This window comes from Mchenga conophoros, linkage group LG10 (genome assembly GCF_057382185.1).
Source record: "Mchenga conophoros isolate Kocher_MC1m ecotype Shallow Benthic linkage group LG10, M_conophoros_male_GT1.1, whole genome shotgun sequence".
NCBI classification, from domain to species: domain Eukaryota; kingdom Metazoa; phylum Chordata; class Actinopteri; order Cichliformes; family Cichlidae; genus Mchenga; species Mchenga conophoros.
Window position 1 is genome coordinate 1,999,660 of NC_140535.1, and position 19,364 is coordinate 2,019,023.

Sequence of the window (19,364 nt, forward strand, 5' to 3'; positions counted from 1 at the left end):
TCTGCGGCTTTTAGCTTCGGTTCCAGAGAAGGGCCACCTGTTGGCTGGTACGATTTTGAAAGGGAGATTCGATGTTTGTGTCCCCGTCCCCAGCGGGACGTCACAGTGCCACAAACCCGACTCACTGAAGCGTTGAGCCTTAAAAAGCGCACTCAACTATTTTCCTTCTCTTCTGTCTGGTTACGACCCCGCTGCACGCCCCCGATGTGTGCAGAAATGTGAGGGTGAAGGCAGCTCTCGGTGGAGTGAAGTCTCTTAAGAGCACTGTGTGCAGTGGAGCTCTCCCTCTGTCTGTCTGCTTTACTTTGTGTGTGCACATCCACCACATGCTCTGCGTGTGAGCGTGCACTGGTTATTTCTTAAACTAATAATTTTGTTGTCTTTCGGTTTGTTTTTGTTGTTGTTTTTTCCCCTTGAGTCATTCATCGTTGTAGCTGCAATGAATTTCACCTCCTACCTCAAATCAAATCAAATCAAATCACTTTTATTGTCACATCACATGTGCAGGTACATTGGTACAGCACGTGTTAGTGAAATTCTTGTGTGCGAGCTTCACAAGCAACAGAGTTGTGCAAAATACAATAATGTAAACAAGCAAAATACAAGAATGGCTACATCTGAAACTAATAAATATATGTACAATATATAATAGTATATGCATTTCTGGATGTGTATACTAAATATTTTTCTACATGTGTGTGTGTGTGTGTGTGTGTGTGTGTGTGTGTGTGTGTGTGTGTGTGTGTACATATTTTACAAATTAAATAGAGTAAACAATAAATAAAATACATAAAAATATAAAGAGTTGAGACATGTGCAAAACAGTGGCATTACTGTACAGTATGGAGTGCCACATATTTAATCTAAACCTTCAGAATCTGCCTGTGAAGGTTAACTTTACTGTGTCAAATTAAATCTTAATGTGAGATTAAGTCATTATTTTAATAACGCTTATTTGTCGAGTCAGACATATTTACTGCTCATCAGACTATTAAATCACTTACTGGCGACTCGTCTTGTGAGACGGAGAAGAAAGCTGGGCTGCTTTCGAGTCTTTTGCCAGATGCTAACACACCTTCCCACCCAAGGCTACGCTATTGATAAGGGGTTAAGGTGTCTTTGCCGCCTATAGATTGCAGCCTTGGTGGGGATGTTGTGCGCTGCCCTGGATTGGGCCTCTAAGGGAGACAGATTAAAGCCTGCGTTACTCAGAGAAAACCCTGGAGCGTAATGAAATCAATGGCCAGGACATAACATTGCTGTTCCCCTCTCAAACTGCTCAGCACACAGTGTACACACAACACGCCACAAGAGCACGCTGGCACAGAAGGCCAGGCCTCCCAGATATCGATGTCTGTGTAGGAGCCTAACAGGCCATTCCTTGGATCGTGATTTCACTCTGGGCTGCACTGGAAATCTTATTTGCCTCAGCAGACACGAGAATCTACCGCTCCCCGTTTGTCTGCCTCTCTCACTGTACTTTTGTTATTGATAGGTTGAATTATTTTGCACATTGATTGGATAAGGTAGCATGTGGCTTTTGAAATGGTTCTCTTTGTGTTTTTGTAGTTCATCAACTTTATTTGTACATTTTCTGAATCACAGTTTTGGGCTTAAAAGATTTGACACGCCTATAACCATGCAGTTGTGTGAGAATTTCATTGATATCGGTGCAATTTAATTTGAGAATATTGTTTAATGAAGCTATGAAACAGCGTGTCAGTAACAGTTCAGTGTTTGTGTTGTTCTAAGCAGCCAATCTCTTTTCTCTCTCACAGGGTGAGGATGGAGGGACCGGCCCATCAGATGGTAAGCAGCCTGTTTCCAGCATCACCCCAACACACTCAGTTGTACTGTTGCTCTCAGAAGACCGACATAGTAACTCCAGCGTTTTTCATTTTAGTATTCAGATGGATTTTGGCGAGCCACCACAGTGACCGAAACCTGTTAGCTACATTTCCAATACGTCAATAGAAATTAATTTACCAAATAAGTAACATTCATTCTCAATTACTTTTAATTTAAATCTCATATAACAGATTTGTCATGCTGAAAGCATTTCACTAATTGAATTTTTGGAGAATTCTAACGAAACGATCACAGCTCAGAGCAACGTTGCTGCCTTCAGTGGATTCTCAAACAGCCGCCGTCTACTTGTGGAAAGAGAGAAGTATTTACAGCAGTGTTTGTGTGCGCAGACCCTCAGCGTGCAGCGCCTCACAACCGCGTGACTTCCACCAGCCTGATCCACGAGACGGACCTGGTGGTGTCCATCAACGACCTGGACAACCTCTTCAACTCAGATGAGGATGAGCTGGCGGTCAGTAGAGATCTTGAGTGTGGTTTTGTGTGTCTTTCACTTTTGTGCCAGAGCAGTGGTACCTCTGGTATTTACAAGCCATTTGTGTGTGACTAATACCAGGAATGAATTAATAGCTATATTTACTGACTCAAAAATACCGACTTAATCAGGTGTTTTATTCTTTTTCGTCCCTCTCCCTCCTACAGCCGGGTTCCAGGCGACCGGTGAATGGAACGGACGGGATATTTGGCAACAAGGAAAACAAATCATCCATCTTGGATCCTGTACCCTGTATGTATCGCTCAGTCTCCCACCACTGTCTCTCTTGTGCCATGCCTCCCTAGGCTCCAAACACAGATGTAGAATCAGATTGGTCGCACCTGTGAGGCCCCTGAAAATTAAGAATTATACACTGAGGTTTTGCCAGAAGCCACCTGAGACATAAACACAGTATTCCCCACGCTTAGTATTCAGCTGAGGTTAAAGGTTTCATATCCTTTAATCCACTAAATGAAGTTCATGTTTTACAGCTCAAACACAGTTGTTGCTCAGACTGGATTTGGCCACCTAGTGGTGAAAAGTGTGACTGTTCACTACCAGACAGCTTAGAAACCTGCTGCTGCTGGAAGTTATTGGTTTGTTAGTCTGAGGTCAGCTGCAGCTGAGATTTTCTAAGCAACAAAAACAAAATGTTTCTGTTGCTTAGTGTTGGTTGGAGCACTGGGACACTAGAGCCTTTTAAAGATGCTGTATATTTCACTGTGAGGAAAATTGGTCTCAGATCAACCGTTGTCTTTAGTTTTATGTACAGCCCAGGGCCGTGGCCTTTACTTTAAATTGTGTGTGGTCTCCCAGATGCATCTCACAATAGCAAAAGTAGTTAGTTGTTGGATATTCCCTCAGCATACTGTGGCCATCTATTTATTTAACCAGGATTCTGCTGCAGACTTATCTTTATGTAAATGCAAGACATGTAAAAAGGAGCTGCTGGTTTCACTATCATCTACCTTTGCAACAGCTGAGTTTCAACAGCCCAGCTGAATTCTGAAAATAGTCTTGCATTGAATACCTAATGCAAATGCAAACTTTTCCTCACATGAGGGTGATAGTCCTGTTAGAGGAATGTAAGGAATTAGACATTCATTGGTTTGGTAGTCACATAGCTATAGCTGCCTGTAGCACCACCATGGCTGTCATATTTGATTACAGAAACATAAAACATGCATCAGCAGGCAGAACACTTAGTAACACTTAAAGCTAAAATTGAAACATTTTTTGTGAAGCTATTTCCGTAGTTACTATCTTACTAAATGGTTTGTGAAGTGCGGTTTAAACATAGGATACAGACCTATAATTACTTGTATCCCCAGTGTAAGCTGTGTGATAACAGCAGTAGTCTTGCAATAGACGTTTGCCTTAAACCTCCTGCATTTGTTCCTCTTCAGACACGTTATAGCCTCAGTCTGACCTTCATCGTTACCCTCTGGTTCTTCTATTCTAGGTTCAGATCATCTAATCCAGATGTTTCCCACGCCTCCCTCCCTGGAGCAGCACATCATGGGATACTCACCTATGAACATGTGCAGCAAGGAGTACTGCACCATGGATCCCAGCACGGGCATGACAACAGTGGAAGGCCCTTCAACTCTAGGAGGGCACTTCAAGATTGAGGTGGAGGAGAGCTTCTGTAGCCCTAAGCCATCTGAGATCAAGGTGGGTGTGAGACTTACAGCTGACTGACTCTGTAGGGAGGATTTACTGCCAGAAACTATAGATGTCAAAGCTGGTGATTATTGGTGGATTTGGTTTTTAAAACAGATTTGGAATCAAGGGCCCATACCACAATGCAATCTGCTGGATACCAAGAGCAAGAACAGCAATCTTTTGTTGTGATGCACAGAATTTAGAATTTCTTGTCTGTCGTGCTTCAGAGGTCTCTTCTTGTAGGGTGATCTAAACGTGCAAAAACATCTACTAGAAAATAAGGAAAAATGATCTTTTTTAACAAAAATGTAACTGGCCCAGTATCAAAGTAATCTAGTGATGCAAATATTGCAAACGGGATCTGGCCAGCACCAGTATGTCCTGCCTGTGCATGCATCTGATTTCATTTTCTGCAGCACGTCCAAACAGAACATGCAAACTGTCAATACAATAACTGTGTATCAGGTAATATCTGAATGTGAAAAGAAGCTGCCGCAGGATTTGTTTGGGATGCTTGTGATTCATCTTTTGGGTGTTTGTTTGTGGCTACCCCGCCCCCAAAGGACCAGACACAGTGATGCCTTATTTTCTGTCCATTTTGCAGGACTATTCTTTTGTGTACAAGCCAGAGCTGTGTCAGCTATTTGTAGGCTGCTCCATGTTTGCCCCGCTGAAGACATTGCCCAGTCAGTGTCTCCCACCTATCAAAGTACCAGAGGACTGCATCTACCGACCCAGCTGGACCATGGGCAGGGACATGCTCAACCCCGTGCCTGTGATGACCTACCTTAACAAGGACAGGTATGCTGCTCTGTTTCTGTGATATTATTTGGATGTTTACCTTCAGGTGTGACTCTGTAGGTCTTTTTTTCTCTCTGTCTTTTGACAGTCAGTTGAACTAATTCAGATATGTCAGCCTGTTTGAAAGAATTGTTCTGATTCAGGGCTCTAGTTGAGTGTGGTGTGCGAGGAAGTGTGTACCCTGCTCTCTGTCTGTCCACACAGCCTCTGGTCTATCCCTGGACACCACCTTAGCAGTCAGCTCAATTTCCCATGCATGGCTGCCTCAGGCGGAGCAGGGATCCGAGTGTAAAATGCCTTCTTGGTTGAAGGCGAGGATTATAACCGCAGTGGTGAGATGGGCCCCCACAGCGGCTCCATGCCACCTAGCTGCTCATAGCAGCGTGCCGGCTATAGTAGATCTGTCAGTGCTGCTGTTGGCTACACACATGCAGCTCTGCTATTTTCCACACAAACATGGAAACTTATTTCTGACCGTTTGGTTTTTCTGCCTTTCTTCGGTCGACCCTCACATTAGCTTTGTGTTTGCTGATTGCTATCTAGGCTCTGTTGCTCCTCTTGTACAATGATGCACTTCTTATTTCAGTATTAACCAGTGTTACTTTACTTTGTGTGTTTGACTAATACATGCATATTGATAAACTGCATAACAAACCATGTAATTTTCTATAAATAATAAAAACCCTTTAAAGCAAATGACTGAACTGGACCAAACGCTAGTTGTTAAAGATACGAGACGCGTTGCTTTTTACTTACAGGAAGTGCTCTTTCTCAGCTGGAAAGGTTGACTGATTTTTTTTTTAAATTGTTTTTTCCACAAGAAGTCATTTTTTTAAAAGCAGAACTAATTGCATCTGCGGGGTTATACTGTCGCCTGATGATGCAGATCATTTAAGAACATTTCTCTCTCGAGTACACTGGAGCATGACTGCAGATGTAGAGCATAACAAGCAAAGAAGGTGGTCAGTGTTTTTGGTTTAAATATTTGAATAACTGTAACATTAGTAAGGTTTTGGTTTAAGTTATTGGAACGCTAAGTTGAGCCTGAGTGGGTAGACAGAGGTGTCTATAAGCACTTTGTATATTGTTGCTATGGTGCTGCCTTGCCATCTGCATCCCATGGCGACTGTGTCCCGGCTGGAGAGTGTTGTGCTGGGACTTCCTTCTAATGGGTCTGCGCCAGGAGCTGTTCCCCCGACATGCAGCTAGGGACACGATGTGCTCACCCACCCCCACCCTTCTCTGGCTCTCTCACACACTCTGTCTCCCTCTGCTTCCTCACAGTTGCTTGCAAACCCAAAAATGTCCTCACCTCAGAGGGACGCTTGCTGAAATGTTTATTGAATGTCTTCTCCCTCTGCTGCCTTTTTTTGTTTCGCAGTCTCTCCCTCCTGCATTCGTGTTCCCTCATGTGTAAACATGTGTCTGAACCCACTCTGCGTTCCTTATTGTACTGCCTTATTACTCAAATTGTCTTCGCAAATTCAGCAAGACAGGTGGATGGCAGTATGCTGTTATCTCAAGCGGTGTACTGAATGTTACTGATCTGGCACCCAAGAAGAACCATGTTTTGCATACAACTGTGTGGTGTCTCCCATATCTTTGCACCGCAGTTAGACCCTCTGTCCAGGGGACTCGTGTACGTGAGACGGATCTAATTTGTGTTCTTTAATTTCTCTGCGTTTCTCAGTAACATCCCCAGTGTGGGCAGCACCATGGACCAAGAGTACACCCCTCAAACCCAGACGCCTTTCATGATCAACAGCGCTCCACCAAGTAACAGTGGTGGCACCGGCATCCTGCCCTCACCCGCCACCCCCCGCTTCTCCGCCCCTACCCCACGTACGCCTCGCACCCCCCGCACGCCACGTGGCCCCTCCAGCGTCCAGGGTTCAATCAAGTACGAGAATTCTGACCTCTGCTCCCCAGCGGCGTCAACCCCCTCCACCTGCCGACCGCTGAATTCGGTGGAGCCGGCCACGGTACCCTCCATCCCCGAGGCCCACAGCCTCTACGTCACCCTCATCCTCTCCGAGACGGTCATGAACCTCTTCAAGGACTGCAACTTTGACAGCTGCTGCATCTGCGAGTGCAACATGAACATCAAAGGAGCGGATGCGGGCGTGTACCTGAGCGACCCGGTCAGCGAGGCCCAGAAACTTTGCAACTGTGGCTTCAGCGCCGTGGTCAACAGGCGCTATGGGAACGGCTCGGGCCTCTTCCTGGAGGACGAGCTGGACATCATCGGCCGCGGCACGGACATCAGCAGAGAGGCAGAGAAGCGCTTCGAGGAGCTGCGGCTTTCCTCGCTGGAGAGAAATGGAGCCGGGAGAAGCGACCATATCTCGGACGAGCTGATTCTGCTCCTGCAGGATCAGTGCACAAACCCCTTTTCACCCATTTCAGTTCTGGAGCATGACGCAGTGACTCGGGGGCCAGGCGGGGCTCCTATACCCCCATGTGTACGGGTAGAGGAGAGGGACTACCGCAGCGACTGCTACATGGCCATGGAGCACGGCAGGCAGTTCATGGACAACATGTCAGGTGGCAAGGTGGACGAGGCGCTGGTCAAGAGCACCTGTCTGCACAACTGGGCCAAACAAAATGGTGAGGACGTAACGCCTTCAAGAACCTGCTTTTTTAATAGTTTTTGTTTTGAGAAACAAAATAATTGTTCTTTAAACACCATGTTTAAAGTCCATGGTTTGTTTCCCCCCCGTAATGTTGGTGTTGTGATGAATCTCTGTCTCCTGTGTTCACCTGTCCTCCAGCAGTGGACGTGAGTGCGCTGTGCTCTCAGGATGTGCTGCGGGTGCTGATGTCCCTGCAGCCCGTACTCCAGGATGCAATCCAGAAGAAAAGGACGGTGCGGTCATGGGGCGTTCAGGGTCCCCTCACCTGGCAGCAGTTCCACAAGATGGCTGGACGGGGCTCTTACGGTAAATCCCGTGTTAAACTCTGAGACCTCGCTGCTATTCACGCGACGCTATTAGCGATTGACTGTTTTCGTTTCCTGATACAGAAGATGAAGAGGTGTCAGACTGAGTAAAATCCCTGAATCTTGCTTGTCTGAGTGCAAAAGTGCTAACTGAAAAGAATTGCCGGTCAGATCCTTAGTTTGTAGCATAAGGATGATTAAGAAACGTTGTGGATGACGTTTGAATCTCGAGGGAGCAAAGCTCTGGAGACTGTCACATCAGTAGTGGGTGAAGCCCCTCTGCTGTGGTTCTGCTGGGAGGAGCTGTCACGTTGCTGGGTGACCTCACAGTGAAAGTTTGAATGTGACAGCTTACCAGTTAACTATTTTCACTCTTTGGTTTATTTCTTGTTGCTTTCGGCTTCTTTCCACCCACGCTTGGTTTTACCTTCACTCTTCTCCTGTTTCCCATCACCTCCACAGGCACAGACGAGTCCCCGGAGCCTCTACCCATCCCCACCTTCTTAGTGGGTTATGAGTATGACTTTGTGGTACTGTCTCCATTTGGTCTGCCCTACTGGGAGAAGCTGTTGCTGGATCCCTTCGGCTCCCAGCGGGACATCGGCTATCTGGTTGTTTGTCCTGACAACGAGGCTCTGCTCAGTGGTGCCAAGACCTTCTTCAGAGACCTCACCGCTGTTTATGAGGTAAGGATTAAATGTCCATACGATGCCCCTTTAGTTTGTCACCACACAACAACTACTCTCGGCACTTTCTTTAGCTAAATCAAACTAATGAAAGTAAATCTATGTATCATACTCTGTTTTTCACACGCCGCCATTATCCATTTTCCTCCAGTCATGTCGTCTGGGACAGCACCGGCCCATTTCCAAAGGCTACGCTGATGGCATCGTCCTTGTTGGTGGCAACGGAGCCAAGACCCCCGTGGATCAGCCAGTCAGTGATTGGTTCCTCAAGGCTGCCAGCAGCAACAGTGACACCTTCGCTAAGCTCAAACTCTATGCACAAGTGTGCCGCCACAACCTCGGTACGTTACGCTGACATTTCCTACCACGTGCTTGATTCTGTGTGGCTGCTGGTTGTTCTGGTGGATAATATGGTTCATTCAGCTCTTTGGTGCTGAATTTCCACCTTTTAACACCTCTTGATGTAGTTATTAATATATTGCTATGTGATAAAAAGGCTGGCTGGAGAACCTTGACTGCTTGAAAGCGAGCAGAGCTTCCAAAGAAGCGTGATCAGAGTAGGAGGATGTTGAAAAGTAGTAAATGGAGTATCTTTTTTTATTTTCAGTCTGCTTTATCTTATTGATAAAAGTCCAACGATGTGCGCTCTTCTTTCCTGTGTTGTTTCTCGATGCAGCTCCATACCTCGCATCACAGGCATTAGACAGCTCTCTCCTTACGCAGCCCAGCCCCACACCCTCATCCAACCAGTCATCATCCACACAACTATCTAACTCCACCTCCAGCACAGCCAGCCAGCAGGCTTCAGTGAACGCCGCTGGCTCCACTGTTCCCAGCAGCAGCGGGCCCTCCAACAGCTCTGTGCCCTCCAACAACCTCGTGACATCGTCAGGCCAGACCGGCAGCACGATACCTGCCAAGCCCGGCTCCTTTCCCCCCTTTGGGAGCATGGGCGGCCAGGGCCAGGGAGGCGGCCCCCAGAGTGGACAGCTGGGACAGCAGGCTGGTACCCAGAATACCGGTGCCTCGGGGGACAACTCCAGCAGCCAAGCCCAGGGGCCCACAGAGCCCCCCGAGAGGTATTGTCAGAACACAAAAGCCCTCATACATCCAACAGAAAAGTATTAATACTAAACACTTTCATGCAAAAAAATAAAGTTTAGCATTTATGATCTAAAGTTGGCTGAGCGTAAAATGAGTCCTTGTATTTTCTGTAGCACTTTGGAGCGAGAGAAGGTGGGAGTGCCCACGGATGGGGAGTCCCACGCTGTCACGTACCCACCTGCCATCGTTGTTTACATTGTGGACCCCTTTAGCTACGAGGAGGCGGACAGGGGCGCGGGGCCAGTGCCCGCACAATCCAGCGTGTGGACGCTGGGTCTGCTACGCTGCTACCTTGAGATGCTTCAGTCGCTGCCTCCACACATCCGCAATTCTGTTTCTGTACAAGTAAGTAGATTTCAAAGGAGAGGTCCTGCATGTTGTTTTGATTTCATTCTCATCGTGGGAACTGCAGTGTTGTTCCACAACCATAACATGTGTGCTACTTCCCACTTTTCATGTTGCATGTAAAGAAGCATTGGTAAAGAGTTTAGAGTTTGGTTACCTGTCATTTTAAAAACTTTGTGTCCCTTTCGTTCTCTTCTGTTAAACCTCAGATTATCCCATGCCAGTACCTGCTTCAGCCAGTGCGAGGTGAAGACCGTCATATCTACGCCCAGCACCTCAAATCGCTCGCATTCTCAGTGTTCACTCAGTGCAGACGGCCACTGCCCGCCTCCACCAACGTCAAATCACTGACCGGCTTCGGCCCGGGCTTGGCCATAGACACTGCACTGAAGAGCCCGGAGGTAAATGCAGCAAAAGCCAGGTTGTAGGCGTTGTCAAACTCAGTGCTCTCTTTTGGTCCTGTGAGTTAGTGTTATTGTCCGGGTATCCTCCTTTCTCTGATCGATCGAGAGCAAAGAGAGGGTGGCACTCCGACCCCAGCAGCAGTGTTTCAGGCCAAACATGAACCTGACCTGATGTGGTCCAGCCTCGAGCCCCAGCTGTGTTGAGTGTGCAACCAGAAAGAAATAGTTTTCAGACTTAACCATCCCCAGAGGGTTTTTTTTTTTTTTTTTTTTTTTTTGAAACTGGAACCGGACCAAAGGAACTTGTAACCCTCTGCTCCTCCAGAGTTTTCTTTCCATTATGTGCTTGGCTAGCTCCCTGAGACCTTCATAATGGGATCTTGACTCCCAGTTTAGACAAAGGGGTGCTTTAGATCAGGACCTAATTCAGCTGACTTCCTTCCTCACAGCAATGCTACCTTTTCCTTTTATACACTGGAAAGCCTTGAAGTACCTTGGAGAAACAACTGGGATACGGGTGGGACAATGGGACAGACACATTAGCATATTTATCCATAAATAATATGGGAAGTCAGCCAAGACAGAAGAGATCTAGTATTTATCCTTTGGTGCAGAAGAGGTGAAACATAAATCCTGAATCTTTTTTTCCATCTGCAGAGGCCAGAGTGTCTGCGTCTGTACACGCCGCCGTTCATCCTCGCACCTGTGAAGGACAAGCAGACAGAGCTGGGGGAGACGTTTGGAGAGGCCTCGCAGAAGTACAACGTGCTATTTGTAGGTTACTGTTTGTCCCACGACCAACGGTGGCTTCTGGCTACCTGCACTGACCTGTATGGGGAACTGCTGGAGACCTGCATCATCAACATAGATGTACCCCACAGGTAGGACTGCATCAGCGTTACAAACCTGCCATCTTCACAGTTTGGACCGTGGCATGTTTTTATGAAACAAAACCTGGCTGTTTAATATTACTCTACACAAGTGTTTAACCTCGATGTCACTCAGGGTGTCTGCTTCATATCTAATCTGCACGACGCTTAGCACTCAAATTTAGACAACAGGCAAGAGGTTCAGCTTAGAGCTGGGCGATATATCGAGTTTTTAAAAAATATCGATATATTTTTATACGAGATATAAGATGTGACAATATCCTTTATATCGATATAGTCTATGTTACGTTATAACTATACTTGTGGAGCCGCAAGTTTGCCTCTCTTTCGTCCACTTTTGTCTCTACGCAACGTTACTCCGCCTCGCCTTCACTGAACACAACTCCCCCTCCTCCCCCATCGCTTCACGTGCAGGCAGCGACAAGATGAACACGGCAAATCTCCGTTAACGAGTTACTGCGCATCGACCCGTGCGTGGGGCTGGACGCCGTCAACGTGTTAACAAGCTAACCATGCTAACGAGCTAACCGCGCTAACCCTAAAATCCTTGCATTTTCTCAAAAGTTGACAGCGCGCCTTATGTATGAATTCTGGTTGTGCTTGATGGCCGTGAACCGATTTTATGTGGAACACAGCGCTCAGCAATCTGTCACAAATGTTTGAGTACGACTTTGGTAAGCTACGGTGCTGCACCGCTTGATAGTTTGTCGGCGCATTACGGCTACCGAGGAGCCTTCGCGGAGTGATACGTACTGTGCTTCAACGTAATATTACCCTACTGTGTATAAGGACCATAAATGGCACCTGTTCAGAGACGTGGTTACGAAGAGGATTTCAAACTCAATGCTGTCAGTCACAGAGTAGAAGTTGGGAACAGAGCAGCTGTGAAATCTGTCTTTGTTACTATGCTCAGCGTCTTTTAGTTTACATTTTGACTGCACAATTGTGAGCTTTTTGTTATGCACAAAAACAACATTGTTTTCTTTTATTTATGGAGCATTATTATTTAATAAATGCTCATAATTTATTTTTGAGTAAATTTTATGTACATCTGCTCTATGTTAATAAAAGTGCCTGTGTGACATCTGGGACACAGCTTTGACTAAGAACTCTCATTTTGTTCTTACTTTATGGCTTTTAAAAAAAAAAATCGAGATATATATCTTATATCGCCGTCCAGGTAAAAAATATCGAGATATGAATTTTGGGTCATATCGCCCAGCCCTAGTTCAGCTTATCCTGCATTGAACCCCTGCTGAGTGGCTAACGCGAGGTTTTGACGTGTTTGTGCTGTGTGTGTTCTGCAGGGCACGGAGGAAAAAGGGGTCAGTTCGGCGTCTCGGCTTACAGAAACTGTGGGATTGGTGTTTGGGACTCGTGCAGATGACATCCCTTCCCTGGAGGGTGGTGATTGGCCGACTAGGCAGGATCGGGCACGGAGAGTTGAAAGGTAAGGAGGACAGTCGTGCTGATTCATTCATTCATTTATTTATTTTTAAAGTTTGCCGAGGCCAAAAACCAGATTGTCGAGCACTGAAGTGTTTTCGTACCAGTGTACGATTCACTCAGTCTCCCCTTTGTCTCGCCTCTGTGTCCCAGACTGGAGCATTCTGTTGAACAGGAGAAACCTGCAGTCGCTGAGTCGACGTCTGAAGGACATGTGCCGAATGTGTGGCATCTCTGCCTCGGACACCCCCAGCATCCTCAGCGTGTGCTTGGTTGCCATGGAGCCACAGGGATCCTTTATCATCATGCCAGGTACAACGTGTGCGCTTGACAAAGATTCTAAATAAACGTACTGATTTAATGTACACGTCGTATCTGAGTGACAGTACTTCACCCAGAGAGGCAACGCTGGTGTGTGTGTGTGTGTGTGTGTGTGTGTGTGTGTGTGTGTGTGTGTGTGTGTGTGTGTGTGTGTGTGTGGCATGATGGATGGTAGGAGCGTATCACAATGCCCCCCCCTTCCCTTCCCCGTCCAGGGCGGATTGATGGCAGGGAAGATCGTGTACCTTTCGCTCATAAAGCACTACCTCTCAGATACTCATTGATCTCAATGCAGTGTGATGGAGAGCCAGATCAATGGGTTTATTTTGGGAAACGAGTAGGGGGGGATTGTCAGTGCATCATGCTGGGATTCTGTTGAGCTATGCCAAGCTGAGGACATCTCCTTTCTAAAAACCCCTTCAAGCTGAAAGAGATTAGCGAGGCTGTGTTAGCCTCAGATGACTATGACTAAGGGGGTTGGCACTAAATGTAACAGCTGTTCTGACATTCAGAATCTACTTTCCTCCGTGGTGTGTATATATGTGAGGACGCTTTAAAATACGCTTTGAAAACCTAATACTGTGATTTTTTAGCTGCAAAAATTAACACACATGAATATTTAATCAGTTAATTCTTTCAATTTTGAATGCCGTAGCTGTGTTAATCAGTTAAAGCTCTAACTCGGCTTTTCTGTTAACATAGTCACGATGGTGCGGTGAAATTAAATCACTTTTAACGATTGGGATGGGATGAATTTGCTCAGCGAGCACCAGTTTAATCACTTTACTTGTACTAGACAAAAGGATTGTGAATGGATTCTTGTTCATATTGTGTGTCTTCACTGACCCTTTCTCTCTCCTCTGTGCGTCCTCTCAGACTCGGTGTCGACGGGCTCGGTGTTTGGCCGCAGCACCACCTTAAACATGCAGACATCGCAGCTTAGCACGCCGCAGGACACTTCCTGCACCCACATCCTGGTCTTCCCCACCTCTGCCATCGTCCAGGTCGCCAGCTGCAATTACACCAACATCGACACCAACATCGACATTCTCAATCCCACCACTGGTCAGTCGTTCTCCTTTATCTGTCTTTCACTCAGCAGCTGTTTCTTGTTTGTTTGTCTCACAGCAACCCCCCCCCCCCCCCCGTTCAGTGCAGTTTGTTTCCAAATCCTCCCTGTTTACTTTTCTAGTCTGTTAAGAATGAATAGTAGTCATGGTTGCATACATGCTTTCTGCATCTATGGCACCCTCAGGGGTCTTCAGCTCATTTCTTTTGCGAAAAATACATTTGTTGGCAGAAAAAGAAGCTATATTTACAGTCACAATTTGCATTACAGTAAGTGGCACACTCACCCTCCAATCGCAGATCCTATTGAGCTGTTCTCTTCTCCACAGATGGCTCTGATGCTATCGAGATCTTAGCCCTGCTCGACCAGGAGAACGATTTAGTGGATCCAGACATCATCAACATCTCACCTACCACCTCCCCGGTGCACTCCCCTGGCTCTCATTACCACCACGGAGGTGATGGCAGCAAGGTACAACATGTACATAACGCACACACACGCTGTGCAACATGACGCTTAGAAAGCAAAAAGTTTATCTCGAGTTTCCACCTCGTTGCAGGGTCAGAGTACCGATCGTATGGAGTCCCACGAAGAAGTTCCTAACCTCCTGCAGCAGCCTCTGGCACTCGGCTACTTCGTCTCCACGGCCAAAGCCGGCCCACTACCCGACTGGTTCTGGTCAGCCTGTCCGCAGGCTCAGAACCAGTGCCCACTCTTTCTCAAGGTACTACTTAAGGATACTCCTGCATCTTTACTGGGGCTGTTCAATATGATGATATACATCTGATGACGATATGAAAACATTGTTTCATGTCACGCTATCGTTTGTTTCGTGGTGTCGCAAAATAAACTATTTATGGCAATATTGTATTTTTATTTATTTTATTTTGAAGCAGCCATATTAATTTTTTTAAGTTCTCTCTTTCTCTTATATTTAAAATAACCACACTACGGACGGACAAGTCACTGTTTTTATGTGTTGTCATTAGCAACAACGACGGTAAACCCAGCGTCTGCTTGTTTATTTTCCACATAAACCTTTCACAATAAAGCTCAAGATGCTGTTGAGATTTTTCAAAATAAACTAAAATGATGACAAACAGAAAGACCAGTCAAAACAAATCCAGCACCTTATTCCTAAAGGAGGTGCTGCCTCTGTAGCACGGACATGGGTTGGTTATGAAAAGTCTGACACGAACCAGAAAACTGTAATTATGCAGGAAGCCGGCCCCCACCTCAGACTCCACACGACAAACGTCTTCTACCACCTACGCAGCGATCACGTGAAAGAGTGTGGAGAGAGTTTACAGACGAGAAGCAAAAAAGAGCCGTCAGGTGCTCCAAATAAGCCTCAGACTCAAACGTTAGAGCGCGCTTTTCCCTGCAGCACGCCACCTAATAAATACAAAGAATACAGCGACCTTACAACTTATGTCTAAAATTTATCGTTTCATGCATCTGTCAAAACACTCGACTCCAGGTGCACGACACTCAGCTGGAAACTCTTCACGCAAGTAGAGCTGCCCGAGATTCACAGAATTTTCAGAAAGTGTAACATTTTTGTGATTTGTATTGTTGTCGGGCTGATAGATGTCTTATATCGGGATATGAGATGTTGGTCATATCGCACAGCCCTACTAGTGAATTTAAGGAGCCGTCCTGAACATTATCACCCAAAGCCCAACACCAGTGTCCTGTGTGGGTTGCAACCCTGACCTTTTTTCTTACCTGTCGGGTGTTCTACTAAAATGCACTGACACTTTTTTACGACAGAGCTCTGCGTGGCCGTTATAAACAGTGCTGGTTGTTAATCCCGGGCTCAGCTGATAGCTCTGACCGCTCTGGCATAGACTTGGTTCACCACCCCAATAAACCACAGCTATGTCGGAAATGCAGTAAATTTGTAAGGCTGGTGAAGAATGTTGCTGCTTGAGCAAGTGTGATTGAAGCCTTGTGCGTAATTGCACACAATCAAAGTGTGTTGTACTTAGAATAAGGTCGTTTTGTTTTGTTTGCCTTTTTATCCATTGCTTCTGGAATTGGCTGCAGACTCACTGCTGCTACCCTTCTGCTGTGAAAAGAGCTGTCATTATTTAAATGACATGTAATGAAAGGTTGATAACTTCATTATAATGCCTCTGACGCCACCTCTTCCCCCCGTGCTTCCTCTCAGGCCTCTTTGCACCTCCATGTGGCTTCAGTGCAATCAGATGAACTGCTGCACAGCAAACACTCCCACCCCCTCGACTCCAATCAGACCTCAGATGTACTCAGGTAAACAACACCAGCACACACTCTGCATCAGGTCGAGTGCACAAATTACTATTACCACCCTGCTGACTGTTTCCAGGGTGAGTTTTCTATTTGTAGCCGATTTCAGACTGACGCTGGTTTGTGCACAATGCTGGTAAAAGTTGCCGCATGTTTTAATGTTCATCGATTGAACGTTGAAGCGTAACCGTTTTGTATGCCTGTGTTCCTCGGCAGATTTGTGCTGGAGCAGTACAACGCCCTCTCCTGGCTGACATGTGACCCGGCTACGCAAGACCGACGATCGTGTCTACCAATTCACTTTGTGGTGCTCAACCAGATGTACAACTTCATCATGAACATGTTGTAAACATCAGGCTGTTACAGGAAGAAGGCGGCGGGGGGTCATAATGAGTGAAAACCAGTGTACGGAGCTGGATCCTGCACCAAGATGGGATCAGATGGTTTTCCAAGCCTAGCCAGTCCTTCTCCACCACGCCGCCCCTCCCCCGTGAGACTGGATATTCTGTCCCTGTGATTTAAAGACATGCACGTAGAGACAAGGGAATAAAAAAAGAGGGGAAACTAGAAGCTGAATTGCATTCAATGAACGTGAAAGAATGACAGATTGGTTGTCATGATATGTAGCATGGCAGCACAGTCACTGGCCAGTCTGTATCGATGAGACAAGTTTATCTGTAAAATTATTGGAAGAAAAGGGACATATTTGATCAAGGAAAAAACCCAAGAATGGATCTTTGGTTTTAAGACATGAAATTCCTTTTTATTCCTTTGGATGTAATTGTATCCAAACAAAATGCCTGCATTTATCTTATTTATTGTAAGTTTTTAAATGTATAATTTGTCTTATTTCTTAACCTCTTTTATATATAAAAAATGGAGAAGGTTTATATCACCTTCCTGCTTTAAAGCAATTGGTCTAAGATATATGTAATCGTCTTAATAAAAACACCAGAGGAAAAAATCCCATAAAAATGAAAGTCCCAGTAGGTTGCTTTTAGAGTATTATTTTTTGTAATGGAGACAGAATATTTGTATTGTCACAATGTACAGAAGAATTAGAGTGGAGAACTATGTTTCATGCCTTTGAGCGTGAAGACCTTACAGCAAAGCTGTAGCTACAGAGGACTTGTACAGCAATGAACTTCACTGTGTTCAAATAAAGAGGTACATTGTTGTATATAGTATTTTATACCACACATTTAGACACAAAAACCAAACGGCAATATATATAAAATAATTCTATATGAATGCCATGCCAGCAGTCGGTGGTGTGGCTTCTGTTTTAGGAATAAAGTGCGTCAACTTATTTTCCTGTGCTTGTGTTTATTGCCTGGGGGAGGGGGCTGTGATGTGCAATTGGACAAGGACACCAATAGTGCAGCGGAGTGACAACTATTGGCATCTCTTGGAAGTAGCTGACCTCAGGTTTAATCTTATTTCTTTTTTTAATCCGTTAATTTTCTTCGAGAAGAAAATGAAAGCAAGACCGTGAGAAGAGACATGCAGTGTCCTTTTCAGCACATCCCTTTATTGTAGCGCGCCTCTCCGTACTCCCATTGGCTGAGGTCTGCCTCCTGGCACCACTTCTGATTGGTTATGGACACATTTAGACCAGTCCCATTTCAGTGTGAAAGTAAATGTGTGGTGTAAATGAACCTGTTATGGATGGCTGCCCGTTGGACATGCAAAGACAAACATGTTCTGTCTGGATGTTTCCTCCATCTACTGATGTTGCTCTTTATCTTTCATATTAGCCAGCGTCTGTTGGCTTGGAAAATTTGACCATTAAAATGTATTTGGTCTTATTTTGAGTGTAGATAAATACATTCAATATTTAATAAACCTATGAAAGTTTATTTTGCCATGTTTTCTTTTTTGGAAAATCATGGTTGTTTGCAGTAACCATCTGCGTCTAATATACAATATCTCTGCAAGCTTGTTACCACACTATTCACATGTGGGAAAAGGCATTGGAATAACCACGCAGAGCCATTTGAGTGGGATATCTTGCTTGTAAATGGCTGAGTTGCCCCTGGGTGGCATGTAGTAGCAGCTGGCAGTTCATTCTTTTGATAATTTTCTGCATTTCTTCTCGCTGTCAGCGACAGGGGGATAAACGGGTCCTGCTCTCCGTTTTCCTTCCTCACCAACTGCTGTCTGTATATTCTTCAAAATGTGGAATTTATACTGACACCAGAAACTGTTTGGGTAAGTACAAATCAAGATTAAATGGAGTTAGAAATGGGCAGGAATCTAAAAGCCCTAATATCTCATCATAAGCGGTATTTGCAAAACAGTGTAATCAAAATACCACATATTATTATTTTTTAACATTTCCACCAGTCTGGCATAAGCTAGAATAAACAGTTTCCATTGTTGTCTGTCCGTTATAACATAGTCAAACTATAAAAAATCAAAGCGTGTGTAATCTAGCTGTAACTATGAAATATACACGCGCCTATGATCAGAGAGCTCGCAGCACGCGCAGGCTGGAGTAGTCTTTGTTCGGTCATTGCTGCTTCACGGCACCGACGACATTAGTGCTTTTGCTTTCACAGTACCCACGGTGTTCCCTGTGGGTAACGATGAGATTTAGGGTATCTATAATGGAGTGAAAGTGCCAAACAACGGCAAAGACGTTTCCATAAACGTGCCGGTGTTGTGCCAAAAAGTGATTTCCAATGTTTCCGTGTATTTTTTATGTGTAATATCTTTACGTATGTTGGTAAATAGACTTCGGTGAACAGCGTTTACAAAGGGGTTATATATAGAATTAAAAGATTATCTGTTTTTTCAAGTATCTTTATAACTCTGTGTTATTGTACTCACATTATAACCAATCCGGTCCTTTTCCCCCACTTACAATATTTTTACTGAACTATTGTAATATTTGCTGCCATTTCTGCTGTCTTACTCTTACAAAAGACATTTTTAATGTTAATGAGATTTTTTTTTAACTGCATAAATAAAGGTTATATAAAAGTCGCTGCCAAAAACTGATTGCGGCTTCTACCTTGTTACACGAATGTTGTTTGTGGCTCAATATGACTTTATGTCATCCATGAGGGATGCATTTGACA

The 19,364-nt window shown here is 45.2% G+C and overlaps 1 protein-coding gene across 1 annotated transcript in view; it reads left to right on the top strand.

Annotated features, from left to right (window-relative positions):
* med13a (mediator complex subunit 13a) overlaps window positions 1-17,590 on the top strand; it is a 69,790-nt gene extending 52,200 nt beyond the window's left edge. The window contains exons 11-30 of the mRNA XM_085288141.1: window positions 1,779-1,809; window positions 2,199-2,320; window positions 2,509-2,593; window positions 3,804-4,015; window positions 4,611-4,807; window positions 6,498-7,414; window positions 7,579-7,746; window positions 8,208-8,431; window positions 8,583-8,772; window positions 9,108-9,510; window positions 9,649-9,880; window positions 10,090-10,281; window positions 10,942-11,165; window positions 12,482-12,624; window positions 12,774-12,932; window positions 13,818-14,006; window positions 14,339-14,481; window positions 14,570-14,734; window positions 16,184-16,284; window positions 16,498-17,590. Coding sequence (XP_085144267.1) covers window positions 1,779-1,809; window positions 2,199-2,320; window positions 2,509-2,593; window positions 3,804-4,015; window positions 4,611-4,807; window positions 6,498-7,414; window positions 7,579-7,746; window positions 8,208-8,431; window positions 8,583-8,772; window positions 9,108-9,510; window positions 9,649-9,880; window positions 10,090-10,281; window positions 10,942-11,165; window positions 12,482-12,624; window positions 12,774-12,932; window positions 13,818-14,006; window positions 14,339-14,481; window positions 14,570-14,734; window positions 16,184-16,284; window positions 16,498-16,630 — 4,230 coding nt within the window. The 3' untranslated portion in view covers window positions 16,631-17,590. The remainder of the gene's footprint in view (window positions 1-1,778; window positions 1,810-2,198; window positions 2,321-2,508; window positions 2,594-3,803; window positions 4,016-4,610; window positions 4,808-6,497; window positions 7,415-7,578; window positions 7,747-8,207; window positions 8,432-8,582; window positions 8,773-9,107; window positions 9,511-9,648; window positions 9,881-10,089; window positions 10,282-10,941; window positions 11,166-12,481; window positions 12,625-12,773; window positions 12,933-13,817; window positions 14,007-14,338; window positions 14,482-14,569; window positions 14,735-16,183; window positions 16,285-16,497) is intronic.
* The last annotated feature ends 1,774 nt before the right edge of the window (window positions 17,591-19,364 follow it).